This window comes from Neovison vison, chromosome 1 (genome assembly GCF_020171115.1).
Source record: "Neovison vison isolate M4711 chromosome 1, ASM_NN_V1, whole genome shotgun sequence".
In the NCBI taxonomy this organism is placed as follows: Eukaryota; Metazoa; Chordata; class Mammalia; order Carnivora; family Mustelidae; genus Neogale; species Neogale vison.
The window spans coordinates 26,346,114-26,358,708 of NC_058091.1; the positions used below are offsets into that span (position 1 = coordinate 26,346,114).

General features: G+C 42.3%; 1 protein-coding gene across 1 annotated transcript in view; it reads left to right on the top strand.

The window, feature by feature from the left end:
* LOC122904254 (prolyl endopeptidase) overlaps positions 1 to 12,595 on the top strand; it is a 116,862-nt gene that overhangs the window by 18,048 nt on the left and 86,219 nt on the right. The window contains exons 3-5 of the mRNA XM_044244837.1: positions 5,055 to 5,188; positions 6,300 to 6,430; positions 8,867 to 9,076. Coding sequence (XP_044100772.1) covers positions 5,055 to 5,188; positions 6,300 to 6,430; positions 8,867 to 9,076 — 475 coding nt within the window. The remainder of the gene's footprint in view (positions 1 to 5,054; positions 5,189 to 6,299; positions 6,431 to 8,866; positions 9,077 to 12,595) is intronic.

A 12,595-nucleotide genomic window follows, 5' to 3' on the forward strand; every position in this document is an offset into this window, starting at 1 on the left:
CCATTTACGTGGGAAGAGTGGAGGTTGAAAACCATGCCCAAGTCAGTGTCTGGTTCTCTTAACACCTGCGTGCCCCAGTCCCCTGCACCTCTGCCCCATCCTGGAAGCAGTTTCCCCTTTATTTGTTCTCCTGCAGCACTAACCCTTATCCCTGAACCATCTGTTTAATCTTACATTAATTGTGGTGTTTTGTGTATACATAATGAGTAACTAAATGTATGCATCATTTTGCTCATACACATATGCATTGTACTTATGAAAGGACTTGAGGTATTTATGGATTAAAATACAGGACACGTGAGGACAGCCTGAAGAAATTCTTTCTGAAGACAGGTGGGGTAAAGAATCTCCAGCTTCCCACCGGAGTGACCCTTTGCCAAGTGGCTTTTCATTTTTCTTTCATGGGCGTGAGAACATGTCATTCGGCACCTGCCCTCTGACCATTGCTGTGTGTGCGTGTACCATACTGTTGACGACAGGCGCCCGGCTGTACAGCGGGTCTCCAGAACTAACCCCTTATGCAGAACCGAAACATTGCTTTGCTGTTGGAGCTTCCTGACATATGGGGCAAAAGCAGACGTGAGTAGGGTTTCTTAGTATTTGAGCAGCTATTCGACGTGTTCAGATCCATCCACGGCGATAAAATCTAAACTGTTGGTCTTCAGAGGCTCAGCCACAGGCGTCACTGATGGGCTTCTGGAATCCAGTCGCTCTAACAGAACTCTGGAGAGTGATCGCGGACAGTGAGGCTTCTGGAGGAAACAATGAGAATTCTAACTCTCCTCTCCCTGCTGCTTCATCATCGTGGAAATCAGCCGGTTTCTTCCCTGTCTTTACTCCTTTTCTCCCTGATTTGTTCTAACGTTGAGACCAGGAAGCCAGACTATTTAATCCTTAAGTCACCAAGAAGGTATTTTTTAGATTAAAATATCAGAAATCATATTCACAGCACAGGGAACCCTAAATTTCACAAGCCCTCCTACAGAAAACTTGCCACCTTCATCATGAAGAGGATTTGCCCAAGTTATAGAGAAGTGCATGAAGGAAGAACTTTAGACTTTGAGGAATTTGATCACTGTTTGGTTTTATGTATAGATATTTGACTTGGAAGGGAAGAGTCTCTAAATATTCTCTATTTAGAGTAATTAATTGACTAACATCTGTGGGTTGGGGGTGACAAAATTGGTCACAATAATCCTTGAATTGTTTCATTATTTAGTGGCATTATTATGCCTGGCGCCTCAGTTTTATGAACATTTGAAATGAGAAAAGCCAACGTGTCTGCTCCCATGTGAGCTGGATTCTGGGACTGCAGCTGACACCGTCGTGAGGCATCCAGCAGAAGCCATGTGAGATGGAGAAGTGGCTGAAGAATGCAGTTCCATTCCACCTTTCCAAAGAAAATGAACTGAGCCACCTCTGTCTCTTGGACCTTCATGGTCCTACTAAACCAGGATAAGGTCTAGATCAGCCTCAGACAAGCACAAACCAGGACAAGGGAAACCAAGCCTGTAGGGTGCCCTCCTGAGAGGCCTCTCAGTGGAAGAAGAGGCGCCAGCCGAGACCCTCAGCATGCTGGGATCCCAGGGTGGGAGCCCTTAGTATCTAGAATGTTCTGATGAGGCCCTTGTGGGAATAGCCAACATATCTACACACTAACATGCACTGTGCCCATTTTTCTCTGTCCCCATGCCATTACAGTGGTTGTTCCTGGTCGTTTTAGCGACCAGCCCTTTCACTTGGCCTCGGCTCTCACCAACCGCTGGCCCGCCATCCTGACCTCCACTTGAACTCCTCTGGTCTATACTTCACCCAAAGCAAGGCTAGTTTTTGTTTTGTTTTGTTTTTAAAGATAAACCAGATATAGAACTATCTCCTTTCCTAATCATAGCTTGTTTTCACCTAGAATGAAGATTCAAACTCCTAACTGCTCTCCAGGTGTTATATAGTCAGCTCCGTCCTGGATCTTGGCTCCCTATCACTCATTTCCAGCCTCACTGACCTCCCTCCTCTCCTTCACGCCTGTCAAGCTCCTACCCCTCAGGGTCCTGCATTTGCTCTTCCTCGGTCTGAAATGCTGCTCCTATCTTTGCATGGCTGCTCCCTCTCCCCAGCAGACCTTCCTTCAGAACCTCCTCAGAAGGGCCTCCTGGCCACCCTCCCTGACATACCTGTCCTCCTCAGTGCTTCCCAGGATATGTGGTAAATGAGGGTTTTTAAATTTCTAAACCATAGTGGGTTGATATTTTTGTAAAATGTAACAAACCTGTCGCAGCGAAGTCCAGCTGCTTACAGCTCTCCCTCTCAGTCTCTCTGTTTCCTCATCGCAGCCAGGGCAGCAGATGCTTCTGGGCCAGCGGTGGTTGCAGATGCACGCGATTGTATGTCTTTGGGACTCCGCGTTCTCTGTAACCCTCTGGCTGGTGTTTTGTGTCTCCTGGTAGAATGTTCACTCCACGATGGGAGGGAGCAGGTCCTAAACTTGTCACCCCTCTACCCACAGTGCAGGACTAGTGCTGATGCACACGAGGTTCTCAGTAAGTCTTGCTGAAGCTCCAGTACCCTGATGTGCCTGTCCAGCCTTGCCTGACCCGGGTCGGGGAAATCATCCGAGGCCAGGCTGCCCTTTCCCCACTGTTGTCTGCTTTTTCTTAGCCGACATCCGGAATCAGAACTGCAGTCGCTCCTACTGTGACTGGTATAGAGTACCATGACCCTTAAAGTAGGAGATGGAGGGGCCTACCCCCACACCCGCCAGACTCAACTACTGAGAGCCCACTGTTGGCTGAAAGCCTTACCGATAGCATCAACAGTTGATGAACACGTATTTGTGCGTTAGTATTTATTATATACTGTAAAGTATTATATACAGTAAAGTGAGCTAGAGAAAAGTAAATAGTTATTAAGAAAACCATGAGGAAGAGGAAATACATTTACAGGACTGTAAAAAGTCCACAAATAAGTGGTCCTGCATGGTTTATACCTGTGGTGTTCAAAGGTCAAACCATAATTCCACTTCAGTGCCATGACTGAGTCACTGTGTGACCTTGACCAGCTGACTTCAGTGCCACAGGCCTCCATTTCCACGTCTGGAAAGGTGACATGGCATTTCCTTCGATCATGAAGTCGGGTAAGGCTCTCACACACACTTTGGGATCTCCGCAAGGCTGCCCCAGAGGGGCTTCACAGCCGTGCACTAATCTTTTTCTATAATGGACCACATATTAAGTATTTTTGATGTTATGAGCCACGTAGGGGTCTCTGTCAGGTTTTCGGGGTTTTTTCCAACTCTTGAAAATTATAGAAACTGTTACTAGCTCACCCAGGCCAGGACGAAGCTTGCCAGTCCCTAGTGGGTGGCAGCTGGAAGTATATTTCTTTGCAACTCAGTACATTTTATTTTCTGTCTGGATGAAATAAGAAATGTGGCCCATAATAGTTTTATTTTTCTTGAATTGATCCTCTTGCAAAAAAGGTTGTTCATCATTTTAGTCATACTTTCCACTCTTTGTTGTTTACAAGCACATTTTAAGTATTAATGCATTTTAGAACAGCTTTTCCTCAGCATGGAATCATGGTTTTCCAGAGCCGAGTTGTTGGTTTGTGTGGAAGATCCCATCTGAAGATCATTTTGAGCTAGGCGAGGCCCTTGAGGATCCATCCAAAAGTAGAGTCTGATAAAAATGTATTTTTGTCTGCCATTCAAAATGGATTGTGTTCTTAATTTCTTGAAGTTTTCTTCTGAGGACTTACTTGTTTGCAGACATGGGGTTAAACCTTCAGTTGAATTTAGAGCTGATACACTTACTCTTATTTCATTTCTTACTAATAGCCAGACGTGAATTATCCCGAGTCCAAGCTTTTATAGTACAAAGAACTTTCTAACTGCTAAGTTACCAATAAGGCATGCTTGGAAACAGTTGATCTGTTGTAAAACCTGCCCCATGCCCTGCCTATGCTGCCAGGGCCCCCTGGCTTCTTGCACACAATCTCTTGCCCTTCTTGCAAACCACTGCTATAGATATTCTCATTTAATGTCACCATTCTCCCATTTTTTTCTTGAAGATTTTGTTTATTTATCTGACAGAAGGAGCACAAGCAGGGGGAGCAGCAGGCAGAGGGAGAGGGAGCAGCAGGCTCCCTGCTGAGCGGGAAGACCAACTCGGGACTCAATCCCAGTACCCTGCGATCTTGCCCCGAGCCGAAGGCATACGCTTAACTGACTGAGCCACTTGGGCACCGCACCTCCACCCCATTCTCCAACTTTTAAATAATATTCTTTAGGGACACCTGGGTGGCTCAGTCCATTAAGTGGCTGCATTCGGCTCAGGTCATGATCCCAGGGTCCTGAGACCAAGTCCACTTTGGGCTCCTTGCTCAGCCGAGAGCCTGCTTCTCCCTGTGCCTGCTGCTCCCCCTGCTCGTGCTCTTGCTCACTCTCTCTCTTGCAAATAAATAAATAAAATAATCTTTAAAAAATATTCTTCAGTTTCAAATATTAGTAAGGTTCTCTGAAGTTGACAAATGACAAGGTAGTGGGTCTTAGAAAGATTGGTAAAGTTGGTAGAATAGCACCTATTTTATTTTATTACTATTTTTTTAAATTTTTATTACTATTTTTATTTATTACTATTTTATTACTTTCTTTAATACTGATGGTTTTGGGGACCACAGGCCGCTGACTAAGAAGAGCAGGACCTTGGTGTAATGTGGACGTAGCTCACTGCCTGCCTGATCTTAGCACAGTAGAGTGTGTTGGTTAAGAGGGTAGATGCAGGAGCCAACTCTGGGACTTCCGAGCTGTGTGACGTTGGGCAGTTTTTCTACTCCGAGACTCCCGTTTCCCCATCTGTAACATGGGGCTAATAAAAGAACCTTCTCCGTATGATTATTGTTGAGTTCTAGATGAGTTAATAGTACATAGTGCCACATAAGGACTAGTTAGTGTTTATTGAGGGGAAGAATACGCTTTCATGGTTATGTAACAGTGGATAGCACCCCACATAGAGAATTTTATATCTAACTTGCTTTGTCCATTTACATTTTCTCCATAGGCTTTTGTCGAGGCCCAGAACAAGATTACTGTGCCATTCCTTGAGCAATGTCCTATCAGAGGGTTATACAAAGAGAGAATGACTGAACTGTATGACTATCCCAAGTATAGTTGCCACTTCAAGAAAGGAAAACGGTATGTGAGGTTTTATTTAATTTTCTTGTTACTTTTCTAATAGAATGCTTTCTTAAATCTTAAAATACAAATTCTAAATAACTTACCAGTTTATAAAATCAATCTGTTATGAAATTGATTAGCTTCTGTGCTTGAGTATGAGAAGACTGTTTTTCGGTCTGTTGTCCATATTCTTAAAATCATGATTTAAGAAATTTAGTAGAGGCATTTCCTAGGAAAGCAAATCTAGATTACAGGAAATTATTGTTGTCTCATGGCGAATATTTGGGCTAGCAGGATTTGTAGATAGCAGTGGAGATTTGTTTGCCTTTTAACTTCTCTTTGGCTTCTACTACTAGAAAATAGGGATTTCTTTCATCCCAGAGTGGAAGTGGACCAGGAGGTGGCACCTATTCACTTCTTGGTTCCTCTCTCTTTCACATCAACGTAAACATATTCTCTTGTTCTTTTTTTAAGTGTCGGTGGAACCACCACCACAAATTTACTTGAGAATTTCTTAGACCCTCCTCTCTCTCTCACTAACACATACCTTGTATTAGCAAGGTACAATCTACATGCCTAACCCTTCCTGCTGCTTGTTTTGGTAGTTAAATTGAAATGGCACACAGAAATGTCCATTCACTTATCTATCATCCATAGCTGCTTTTGTATAACTATAGAATTGAATAATAGCAACAGAGACTCTATGGCCCACAAAGCCTAAAACATTTGCAGTCTTGCCCAATACAGAACAGGCTTGCTGACACCGGCCCGAGCAGCCTGTCTAGGGAAGGATCCAACGTTTCATTTTAGAAGATCTGCTTTCTTCTCCGTTGAAAAGAAAAAGTTACTGCTTTATTTGATTATCCGTTTTAGTTCTAACAAATGAAGCAGTCTTGATTTGTCCGCATTTAGCTAATATGCAGGATTACAATAAATTATTCCAATACTTAATTCAGGTCCCAAACTCTAATTATAGGGAGGTGGTGGGACCTTCCATCCTAGTCCCCATGTCCCTGGCTTGGCCTGTTTGCAAATGAACATTTGTATGTTTTTCCTTTTCTCTGTGCTTTGATTGTACCTTACAGATGGAAAACTCCACGGCTCAATAAAGACCATCTCTGTTCCCCAGGTATTTCTATTTTTACAATACAGGTTTGCAGAACCAACGAGTATTATATGTACAGGATTCCTTAGAAGGTGAAGCCAGAGTGTTCCTCGACCCCAACATCCTGTCTGATGATGGTACGGTGGCCCTCCGAGGTGAGTGTTGCCCGGCTAAGCCCATAGCAGTCCTGGGGCCCCCACTCACCGCTAGTCCCCTCTGAAATACCAGACAGGATGGACCATATTGGAGAACAGGTGCACATGCAATATCAGGAAAGCTAATTTTTGCACAGTGTCTTTAGAATACATGAGTAGCCACATGTTCTGGTGGCATGAAGCAGAACTGGAGAATAACTCACACTGGGCCCAAATTAGCTTCTGGGGCTTCTGAGACATTTAAGAATCGTCACCATTGCTTCTAACATCCCTGAGACCTCTCTGTGTTTAGGAAAAAAGTCTTCTATCACTAATCTAAGCTCTATGAAGAATGTTCCAGCTGTGAATGTACAACAGGAAAGAATATTTACAAGCTCTCTTTCCTTGGTGGAGAGGAAATGATCAAAGTTTTAGAATTTAGTTGTTTTAGAATTAAAAGTAGAAAACCACAGTCTTGTAAGAAATTAGACAACTTGATACCCTGTTCCCTGAAGATGGCAAGTTTGAAACCGGAATTAGTTAAGTTTTTGCCTGTAGTTGCCATGTGTTTCCTAAATAACCCCACCCTGAGATAACCTCCTCCACAGGCCCTAAAGATTACCCTAGGCTTGTGCCATTAGCAATAGTTCTAAGGAAGGAAGTTGGCGAGTCACTGGTTCTATAGTTTAATAATTGTATACTCTGAGAATCATCTATTGTTAGGATCCTAGATTTTCGCTCAGCATTTTCCGCATAGCATCTTCTGTTTTGTAGAGAAAATACAGGCCAAGTCTCAGCCCTGTGGAGTTGAGTGATTAGAACATTCTAGTCCTATAATCAATTAGGTGGGAATGAAAGGACCCTGTTTTCATATCACTCTGTGAAGACCCTTTTATAAAGCCACTCAATCATTTGGTGGTTCTTCCCCTCTTTTTCCCAAGTAGGCTGTGTATGTTAAAAATGATACTTTATATAATTAGTGTTGAAAGTAATCAGTATTGAAAATAAGATGCCAGGCAGCTAACTAAGAATATTCTTCCATGAGTTGAGCTTGCGGTTCTAAATGAATGTATGGTTCTGTGTAGTAATAAGTCCAGTGTAGGATATTGTTTAATTTTAAAAACAAACCTTTGTTAAAATTAAAGTTCTTAAAACTCTCCAGAAGAACTTCATTATAAGAGGGTCTCTAAAAGTTCATTTCCATAACTTTAGCGGAATGCCTGCTGCATATGGGTCCTGATAGCTGAAAGAGAAAATTAGACATGGGACCTGGCCTCAGTCTTGTAGTGTTCTGAAAATGATACAGGGAAGTTACAGTGTGGGTAAACATACAGGTTCTTTTGATAGAGTATGATTTTTTTGTACATTTTAAATCAACATTTTAATTTAAATTTTTCCTGAAAATTTTCTAATTACATATAAATAATTTATGTAGAGTGAGAAGTATTAGCTCCACATTGCCTTCTAGACTCTTCTCTGTATTTATATACAGATGAGCTTGAATACTTCATAGCAATTATAAAGGATTAATAAGTAGGTCTTGTGAAATTTTAAACTTATTTACCACTAACAGAAATTCCATGTAAAACAGTAGGAAGCCTCTGAAAATAGTTGGGTTTCTGAGTATAATTTTCAACCCCTGATACAGTTTAACAAATATTAAAAGAGGAAATCTGCAGTGTCCGTGTCTGGTACCAAATGCTCTCTATATATGCTTTATAAAAGCAAATATAAACATAGAAAATTTCTCAACACACATTCCGTAGTGATTAGAACATTCTGTGATGGACTTAAAGAAGTAGACACTCGTAACAGTTCATAGATGGTGTTGCTTTTCTTTCTTTCTCGTGGTTGCTTTGGTACAGGCTCCGTGTGAGCCTTCACTGCAACCCTCGGGCTTTTTTACCTGGGCTTGTGCTGGTCAGGTGGTGTGGACGATGTTAATCCTTGAGTGCCAGCGATGCTCAGAAAATGAGGGTATAAAGAGTGATTTCAAATACTTTGGAATCCATTCCAAAAATTACTTAATGGCTTCCATTTAGTTCTGTTACATGGTATGTGTCATAATCCAGTCATTACTGTAAAAGCGGTTTCCTTATTCTTTTCCCCTCCTCTTTAGGGTATAAATAAAATATGCTGAAAGTCTCAGATGAGCTCTGCTTTTAACTGAACTGCTCATTGAATTATAGCAATATAAACGATGGAAACATCTTAGCAATCCAATCCAATACGTCGTTTTATAGCCGAAGAACCTAAGACCCAGAGCACTTGTCCAAGCTCTTGAAGCGAATTCCTGTGTGACCCGGTCTCAGTCCCCAGAGGTCCTCAGGACAGGCTTCTTGCTGCCTCCATCACACATCTGGCAGAGAACATGTCAGGCAGCATGGAGGGCAGCAGGCAAAGCTAGGGATTGTGTCCCCATGGGCACTGTGTGAGAATTTCTCCTGTGTCCCACAGGCTATGCCTTCAGTGAAGATGGGGAATATTTTGCCTATGGTCTGAGTGCCAGCGGCTCAGACTGGGTGACAATCAAGTTCATGAAAGTTGATGGTGCCAAAGAGCTTCCAGATGTCCTCGAGAGAGTCAAGTTCAGCTGTATGGCATGGACCCATGATGGGAAGGGGATGTTCTACAACTCCTATCCCCAGCAGGATGGAAAAAGTGATGGTAAGTGAAGATGGCAGGTGAAACACCTTTCTCATGAAATGCAAGTGTGACTTTACATAACTTGAAAGGCTAAACCCTACAAAGAAGTAGTTTGGTATAGAACTAGGTTTCTTCAAAGGGTGTTGTATCAGCATTATTGTATGACAGATCACCCCAAAACTAGTGTCTTAGAATAATAATCTTTTTTTTTTTTTCTTTTTTTTGCTTGGGAGTCTTGGGTTGGCCAGGTAGTTCTTAGATTAGCTGAGTTCTGTCATGTGTCTGTGTTTAGCTGTGGGTCCATTGGCCTTGGCTTGGTTCTTTCCCATGTCAGGAGCTTTGGCTCTGATCCTTGTGGTTTCTCCTCCTCCGGCAGGCCAGCCTGCTAGGTTTGCCTGGCAACTCACTGGGATGTGAAAGGCATAAGTCTCTTTGATACCTGCACTTGCTGCTGGCCCTAAATCATGGTGCTGTTCTGTTGGCCAAAGCAAGGCACGGAGCCAGGCCCTGTTCAAGGGGTGGAGAAACAGATACAAGGAACCAGGAAGAACTAGGCCATTATTGCAATCAGTCCTTTTCAAATATGTTTTATCTGCCAAGGGGTCATGGAGAAGATTTTTTTTTCCCTTGAAACTGCTTTATTTAATGATGTTCGGTGATTATAAATAATTTATAAACTATAAATTTATATATAATATAATATATAAATATAATATAAAATAGAAATATTTAACATAAACTTAAATTTATAAATTGTAAATAATAATAAATAAAAAATAAATATATTTTCCTACTGTAGTGATCACATCTCTTCCTCCGATTAGAAGTTACAAGTCATTTGGTTGATTTATCTTGACACTTTCTCCTTGTGAACTTCCAGGACACACCTTTGTTCTTCTTCTCTGTTACACAAAGGTCCTGCTGTGTTCAAGCAATCTCTTTATTTCCCCCTTCACTCCTCACCTTTCCAGAGAGAAAGGCCCACCTATCTTGTACCTCGCTGTTGCAAGCTGTCAACAGTCACCTTCTTCATGCTACCCCATCTCTCCACAGGGACCTGTTGTCTTGGTTGGTCTTTACTCATGGGTTGTACAATCCCTTTGTGGGAGGTTTGGAGCTGAGGTACAGAGGTACAGAGGCTCAGTGGCTCAGTTACTTGTTGGAGGCCTGGAGCTGGCAAGAAGCACAGCTGAGCCAGTACTTTCTGCTACATATGCTGACCCCTTATCATGACCTACTGTATCTTGTCTTTAGATATGCTAGCTTGCTTTTCTGACTTCCCCCAGTTGAATTGGGAATAAGACTATAATTCTTTTCATCTCTTTCGGCTATGTTCAGCCTTTGCTACCTTTTAGTTAGGCTAAATCAATACTTTTTTCTAAATTCTACAAGAGGGGCTGATTTAAGAGTAGGCTTTTTATTTGAGGATGTTGGCTAAAGAAAGACCTCTGTGCTCTCTACACTAAATTAGCTGCCTGTGTTAAGAGTGGTACTGAGTTAGAAATGGCTACTTTGAGTTCTAGGAGACCAAAGATGTATTCCCCTGGCCATTTCTTGTTAGAGAGCAATGTTATTAATTTGTGAAAAACATGAAAATTATTATTTAGGCTCAGCTTTCAGTGGCAAAAACAGTAAAGCTTAGTTACAGTGATTGATTTCAGAAAGGTACCATCTGCTCCCCGCAGTAATTTGCTGCCCTCTTGTCCAGAGGACCTCAGCAGCCCCTCAGGTTGTGGGGTGGAGGGACTTACCAATGAGGCTAAGTCTTTCCAACCATGTGCTTCCTGGAAAACCCATGGAAAGTCACCAAGTGCTGTAGAAGCTTTCTTTTATATTATGGTGTTGTCTTAACTTCTTTTTCATTGTCCTGAAAGCTTAGTACCTTTTTGTAATGAAAAAAATAGTTCAATCTCAAAACATCTTCCAAAATCTGCAAATATGTATGAATTACTTCCAGGGTGATACCCAACCAATACTTTAAAAAAAAAAAAAAAAAAAAAAAGGATAGTGAGACTTCATCTTTGAGAGCATTTTTAGGTTCACATCAAAATGGAGCAGAAAGCACAGATTTCCTGTACAGCCCCTCCCCCACACATGCAGAGCCTCCACTATTACCAGCCTCCTTCCCCTGAGTAGATATAGTTGATGACCCTCCATTGACACGTCATAATCCCCCCAAGTCCAGAGCTTACACTCAAGCTCACTCTTAGTATTGGGTAGTCCACAAATTAGACAAATGTAAAATGGTATATTTCCTCCATTATAGTATCATACAGAGTTTGACCCCCCAAAGCCTTCTTCCACCTGTCCGTCTTCCTTGTTCACTAGCCTCTGGCAACCACGGATCTCTCTACTGTCTCCATAGCTGTGCCTTTTCCCAAATGTCTGTAGTTGGAAACATACACTGTATAGCCTTTTTAGACTGACTGCTTTGACTTGGTGATATGCATTTAAGTTTCCTCCATGTCTTTTCATGGTTTGATAATCCATTTCTTCCTAGTGCCGGATAGGATTCCATCATCTGCATACAGCCCAGTTTATTTATCCTCTCACCTACTTTTTAATTCATTCAGCTACTAAAGGGCATCCCAGTAGTGTGCAAGATGTGGCAGTTATCAATAAAGCCACTATAGGGACGCCTGGGTGGCTCAGTTGGTTGGACGACTGCCTTCGGCTCAGGGCGTGATCCTGGAGTCCCGGGATCGAGTCCCGCATCAGGCTCCCAGCTCCATGGGGAGTCTGCTTCGCTCTCTGACCTTCTCCTCGCTCGTGCTCTCTCTCACTGTCTCTCTCTCTCAAATAAATAAATAAAATCTTTAAAAAAAAAAAAAAAAAAAAAAATAAAGCCACTATAAACATCTGTGTTCAGGTTTTTGTGTGGACATAAGTTTTCAAATACTTTGGGTAAATACCAAGGAGTGTGATTGCTGGATTGTATTATAAGAATGTTTAGTTTTGTAAGAAACTACAAACTGCTTCCAAGTCACTACGAATTTGCATTTCTACCAGCAGTGAATATTCTGTTGCTCCACATCCTCATCAGCATTTGGTGTCGCTGTTGTTCTGGAGTTTGTCAATTCTAATAGGTGTGTAGTGGAATATTACTGTTTTAATTTGCATTTCTTTGTGACATGATGTGGACCATCTTTTCATGTGTTGCTTTGCCATCTGCATATCTTTTTTTTTTTTTTTTTTTTTTAAAGAAAGCACACACATGCACAGGGAAGGGGCAGAGGGAGAGAGAGAATCCCCAGCAGGCTCCACACTCAGCCGCTCAAAGCCTGACGCAGGGCTGGATCTCACCACCCTGAGATCATGACCTGAGCCAAAATCAAGAGTTAGATGCTTAGCCCACTGAGCTGCCCAGGTGCACCTGCAAATCTACTTTAGTGAGGTTATTGTTAAAATCTTTGGCCCATTTTTTGATAGGGTTAGAATTTCAAAAGTTCCTTGTAGGGGCACCTGGGTGGCTCAGTGGGTTAAGCCTCTGCCTTCAGCTCAGGTCATGATCCCGGCGTCCTAGGATTGAGCCCCGCATCG